A 6,344-nucleotide genomic window follows, 5' to 3' on the forward strand; every position below is an offset into this window, starting at 1 on the left:
GCTTGAAGTTTGCCAAAAGGCACCTAAAGACTCTCAGACTATGAGAAACAAGATTCTCTGGTCTGATGAAAACAAGATTGAACTTTTTGGCCTGAATACCAAGCATCACGTCTGGAGGAAACTTGTCACCATCCCTACGGTGAAGCATTGTGGTGGCAGCATCATGCTGTGGGGATGTTTTTCAGCGGTAGGGACTGGGAGACTAGTCAGAATTGAGGGAAAGATGAACGGAGCAAAGTTCAGAGAGATCCTTGAAGAAAACCTGCTCCAGAACACTCAGGATCTCAGACTGGGGTGAAGGTTCACCTTCCAACAGGATAACGACCCTAAGCACACAGCCAAGGCCAAGCAGGAGTGGCTTCGGGACAAGTTTCTGAACGTCCTTGAGTAGCGCAGCCAGAGCCCGGACTTTAACCCGATCTCTGGAGAGACCTGAAAATAGCTGTGCAGCGACACTCCCCATCCAATCTGACAGAGCATGAGAGGATCTGTAGAGAAGAATTGGAGAATCTCCCCAAATACAGGTTTGCTAAGCTTGTAGCAAAGTACCCAAGAAGATTCAAGGCTTTTATCGCTGCCAAAAGTGCTTTAACAAAGTACTGAGTATTTACATGTTTAATACATTTGCAAAAAATTCTAAAAAACTCTTTTTGCTTTGTCATTATGTGGTATTGTGTGTAGATTGATAAGGAAATAAACCAATTGAATCCATTTTTATAATAAGGCTGTAACGTAACAAAATGTGGAAAAAGTAATTGGGTCTGAATACTTTCCAAATGCACAGTATATATAGAGTGTGCGACTCTCTTTATTTATTCGTATGGCTTACAGTTTATTCTCCATTAGTCGGCACCTCCAAACTACATCATTACCTCTGGGTATGAATGCTAATCTGTCTTTCTGCAATGAGATAGTGTATGCACTGAATTCATCTTCCAACAGGACTACTCTGTAACATGGGCCAAAGTATATAAGCGACCTTGTGTTCTACAGCCTGCCAAGTGTGTACATTCTACTGGCAAAGGGATAGTGTGCTTGCCCTGCAAGTGCATTGTATCAAGTTGGTGTTGTACTCCTCCCCAAATTATAAATATTGGTATGAGAAAGAGGGATGGCGCTACAGGTAGCCTATTTGAGTCACACCCAAGTTTGAAGGGGGCATGAAAGGGCTTGAGAATTGAAGCATGGGCGCGCTTTGTAAATTGCATTATGTACATAAATGATATGGGAAAGAGCGCTAAAGTGCCAGTAATTAGACAAATGTGGGTTTGATAATAGACAACGCACTCAGCAAACTTCAATCTTAACATGTGACCATTTGAATGTGTCGAGTAAAAGTCCTTCATTTACGAATGATGTGTTATACGAACATGCTAGAATCTTACACCACCAAATGACAACTTGCTGTAGTGGAAGACGTCACACTAATACACTTCTACATGGGGATACATTCTATAATACACTTCTACATGGGGATACATTCTATAATACACTTCTACATGGGGATACATTCTATAATACACTTCTACATGGGGATACATTCTACATGTTGCGTCTATGATTCAGGCATGTGAGATCCACAGGAAGGCTGGAGTAAGCAATATGTCGGAGGCACATGAGAATACCCACCTTACTCTCCCTCCTGGAATGGCTTTAGTTCTCTACTGCTCCTCAATTTGACTCGCATCAAGGTCCCCAGTTGACGTGATGCAGCATCCTTAGGAACAGCTGATTTTGAGAAGGGGGTGGTGGGTCATTAAGACTACTTGCCCTGTAAGCAACTATCCGTCTTCAGTATTTTTATCATGTCGAAAATGACAGAGGGGCCTATGGCGGCCCATGGGGCACCGAACCGTGTGTCCTGTTAGTCTATCCCGACAGCAACAGCCGAGTTGACACGCACCAGCACTCTGTAATAGACATAGCGATCCATGTTTATTCAGCATTGGACAATAGAGGTCAGGGCTACAAAAGTAGTGTCCAGAGAGTTGCAGGTTCCTTTTCCAGGTGTATAGAAATCACCAGCTAGTTAGTGAATGGCCTCTACTGACTGGGACCACGCCCATAAAGCAGATCTATAGTAGAAGTGCCAAATTATGGTAATAAGAAGCATCATTTGTTTACTGTTTGAACTCATTACTTAACACATAAAGCCACAATCCATAGAATCCATCCTCATACTATGTACAAAGACTATTATCTGCATAGTATAGGTTTACGGTATGCTATTAACAGGCAACCATCTCCCATCATAAAATCATGTAAGATATGCATCTCCTAAATGGTGGAACTAACTAGATTACTCAAATCCTGTTTGCAGCACAGCTAATGGGGTGGGGTGGCAGGGGAATAGGGCCTGTGATGGCGGCCATGTTTGTCTGAAATGATACCCGCCAGGCTTTTTCCCCACCACTGTTCTCCGAGAGATAAATCCCTGTTGCACTTAGTATTCATACATTTTTAATGCAGGGCCCCATCTGGAAAAAGAGAGGGAGGAAGAGAGGAGAGGAGAGGGAGAGAGGGAAAGGAGAGGGCTGAGAGGTGTGGATGGCTGTGCTCAAGGCTTCACAACAGTCCCCAAGTGCTTACTGTAATGTCTGCCTTCTGAATTCCCCTTTTCTCAAAAGGGGTCCAGAAGTTATGGGCTGCTGGCTCCTACCATTCCAGAAATAGAAGGTGGAGAGGCTAGGAGAGGGGGAAGTTATTCAATAGTCTTCAGTGCAAACATGATCCGTGTTGAATGGGGAGGCACACAGGCTTGGACATTCCAGAGTGGGCAGCCTTCATAAACAAGGGCAAGTGCTTGGAACAACCGTGGGGCTTTGTTCGTCCAGCTGAGATTGGCTCTCAAGCAGAGACACTTTGACTTCTAGAGCCAAGGAAGATAACTCCCCCCATCTGTTGAAGTATGGACTTTAAAGTTGTGTGGGCTGAAACAATGACAGATAGGGCCAAGAATGATATGTGCAACCTTTAATGGAATTTTCAAGCCTACATTGAATATCTAGCAATAGCAATAGCATACTGTTTATGTAAACTGGTGAATGAGGTATATGTCTATCAAGTTGATCAATGAAATCAAGGCATGAGCTAAAATATTTGAGGAGATGTTTCTTTCTCTAATTAATTCAGATCATTTTATTCTGCACAGGCAGCATACATGGAAATTGTGGTAAAATACAAATAACAAAGTTCAACAGTGTTAATTTTCTAATTTCATTTCATCAGAAAACTTATATTAAAAGTGGCAGATTGTGAATGGTTTTCAATAGATTCCATCCTCTTGCACACACCCTCAAGAATGTAACATTGAACAATTAAATTTAAAATGTATGAATATCACTATGCACAGACCATCATCTTTTTGGCGAGGAATGCTTGAAGCTTATTGGAAATTCACTTTTGTCATGTTTGAATGCAGGAAAAAAAAATACAATTATGTTATACAAAGATCAAAAATACTATTAAAAACCCCTTATTATAAATGGCAGCACTATATTAATAAACTGCTGTTGACATTTTACATGTAAGTACAAAATCCTGTTGAGGTAGAACCCTCTGAAGTCACTTGAAATGTTAAAATGCTGAATAAACGTCACTCAACTTTATATACAATACTCTCTTCCTCACTTCACTTCACTAAAATTGTATAATCCTTTGGTAAACATAACTGTCAGAAATGTGCAGTCCTGCAACTGACAACTTTTCATCGTACATTCACAATAGTTTTGCATCTTTTTGGATTTATTCAGGGAAATAATGCAAAAAGGGGCTAATACATGGGTTTTTAGAAAAGCTTGTTTAATAACATTCATTTGCGCTATCCAACTATTTTCTCAACGTGAATTGTCCTCCTGACTCCACCATTGCAGAGCACTCCTTGAATCCCCAGTGCAGTCCTCTGTTGGTGACTTTTTGGGGGGTAGACCAAAGAAAAAAAAAACATGTCATTGTTGATAAAAGAACGACTGCATGAAAGAGATACCTACAAGCAATTATATCCAGTGTGTTACCCTCTCTTGGTAATGTAAACATCAAGGGTATCTCTTATTTGGGTCATGATTATTCATAAGCCTTGGTGATGAAACCAACTGCTGTGTGACATGGGGGATGAAAGTCATTTGGCTTGGTTATTATTGACTATGAAGTTACACAGAAAATACCAGGCCATAACAGAGACTTCGTTGTCTTGATTTTTTTTCATGCTACAGATATTAAATCAGAGCAAGTTTAAAACTGTGTTGTGGAGTGGCAGACAGGGGAGTGGGCCTCAAAGTACCATACCTTGTTTTACAGACATCTTGAATGGAAATTGCTTTCATTCATGAACATTCTGAGCTTGTTTAATAGCATACACAACTTTGGTTTTCAAAGACAAAAGAAATAGCTAGTAGGCTAAGCTTACAGTAAAACTTACTGGCAACATGACAATCACACCCTCACGCCCTGCTAAATCCATGTTCCCCGCAAAACACTCAGCATTTATTCACACATTGTGATTATGAATATAGGTAAATTTAAATGAACACTCAAATAGCTAAACACTATCAGAAAATAAATTCAATGTATAACGAATAAAATAATCTATGTGAATAAAGCAACTATAAAAATATAAGAGATTTTGGAAAAAGAATAACATCGGTATATTTTTTTGTTTACGAAATCATGTAGCCTTAGCAGTTAGGACTGGGATATGCTATAGCCGCAATCGAAACAGTCATCTGAAAATTGTTCAGTGCAATTCAATTTACTTTCTTTGCTCGTGTAAAAATCTATCTCTAGAATATTTTCATTCGTTTACCACCCACTGCCCTCCCTCCCTTTAATGGTCGCTGGGCTGGTTGATCTTTGGAGAGGGGACAGTACTTAATTGTGTGCGCATTATCACCATTGGCGCTACAAAGAGGGCATGTATAAGCCCGAAGAATGGGGCACACCACCCTCCCGTCCGGTGTCTTCAGAACGTGGGAGCCATACACCTCCTCCGGCGCACCGTTATTCCTGCAGAAGACACAGATTTTGGGCTCCTGTTTATTCCTCGACGTTGGCTTACGCATCTTCCTCTCCACTCCGAACAGGTCAAATCCTGCAAAGCTTCCCCCGAAGCCCAAGTCCCGGTCTTGTAGTGGGACACCACCGATTTGGTTTTGGAATGGGCTCAGAATTGAAAAGCGCTCCTTCAAGTCCAGGATGGAGGTAGGCAGGGGGCTCACAGATGGACAACAGCAGTCCAGGTGTCCGCCTTCACCACTGCCCGAGATTACGCACGCACATGCTGGGGAGTCATCCAAACCCAGAGTTGCTTTCAGGGACTCGGTGATGGAGTTTGGGCTTTCGGGCATCATGTGCTTGTTATTCTTCGTGACCAACGTCGACAGACCCAGATAGTCGTTCCAAAAATTAAATGTATAGTCATATGGGTTGCGCGCACTCAAATAGTTATGATTGAGAAAATCCATGATAGCTTCTCGTTTCTATGCACAAACACCAATATAATCCTCAAAATTTACTGCCAGAGTTCGTTTCCAGGGTGGTTGGTGAACTGTGGACTGCTCCAGTCTTCTTGTGTTAAACGCTTGTACAACAGGCTTGCTGTTTATAAGGAGTCAGGGAAAGCTGAAAGGAGGGCGGGGCTCTCTTCTCAAAACAAGTTTATGATCAGGTTGAAGCGCAGTCTTTCTCTTCAAGGGTAGGTTTGGGAAGCGCGAAACAAATCCAATATGATCCGAACTGGCAGAGGTTGGTTGGAAAACACCCTCATATCATAATCACATAGCATAGCCTACACAGAAATATACTATTGATTTCACCGTTTTTTAAATGGTTGCATTACGCACCAGTCATCTCTGTTCAGAGCAGTGAACGCCGTACAACCGTAGCTTTACGGTAGGGAAGGATTTCGGGCAGCACGGTTTTAATAGTCTACATTGGGGATAGGGAGATCATTGTGGGTGCGATGTCAAAGCCTACTCAAATAGCTTGCATACACATGTTTGTGCGCATTTCTGGTGCACACTTGAACCCTTTCAAGACCATGCATGCATACACGCCCTTTGTTCCTAGAGCACCCTCTCTACCACAGTGATCCAATATTTCCCACCTGACCCTTGTCATATCACTGAGAATTTCACATAGGCGATGAGCTGGATACTATGATAACAACAGCAATGCCATATCATTTGCTGTTATATGTAGGCTTATGTCCATACTATGTCATTAGATATAAGGTTAGCCAATTTGAACTTTCACTGGATGGATGTAGTGACTATGATATACTGTAACACTTATGATTAACCAAGTTGGCATAAGGTATTCCGCACAGCAAATTACACTATTATAATTAA

The 6,344-nt window shown here is 41.7% G+C and overlaps 1 protein-coding gene across 1 annotated transcript; it reads right to left on the reverse strand.

Moving 5' to 3' along the window:
- Positions 1–2,961: 2,961 nt before the first annotated feature.
- Positions 2,962–5,586, reverse strand: LOC110505097 (nanos homolog 1). Its single transcript, XM_021584065.2, has 2 exons — positions 4,889–5,586; positions 2,962–3,911 (listed from the first exon to the last, which is right to left on the reverse strand). Exons 1-2 carry the CDS (start codon positions 5,457–5,459, stop codon positions 3,829–3,831), a joined length of 654 nt encoding a protein of 217 aa, XP_021439740.1. The 5' UTR covers positions 5,460–5,586; the 3' UTR covers positions 2,962–3,828.
- Positions 5,587–6,344: the final 758 nt, after the last annotated feature.

Source organism: Oncorhynchus mykiss, chromosome 31, assembly GCF_013265735.2.
Source record: "Oncorhynchus mykiss isolate Arlee chromosome 31, USDA_OmykA_1.1, whole genome shotgun sequence".
Taxonomy (NCBI): domain Eukaryota; kingdom Metazoa; phylum Chordata; class Actinopteri; order Salmoniformes; family Salmonidae; genus Oncorhynchus; species Oncorhynchus mykiss.

Coding starts and splice junctions, on each gene's coding strand:
- LOC110505097 (XM_021584065.2), bottom strand. CDS start 5,459: ATGGATTTTCTCAATCATAACTATTTGAGTGCGCGCAACCCATATGAC. Junction 3,912..4,888: donor CCCTCTTTGTAGCGCCAATG/GTGATAATGCGC, acceptor CCCCCCAAAAAG/TCACCAACAGAGGACTGCAC.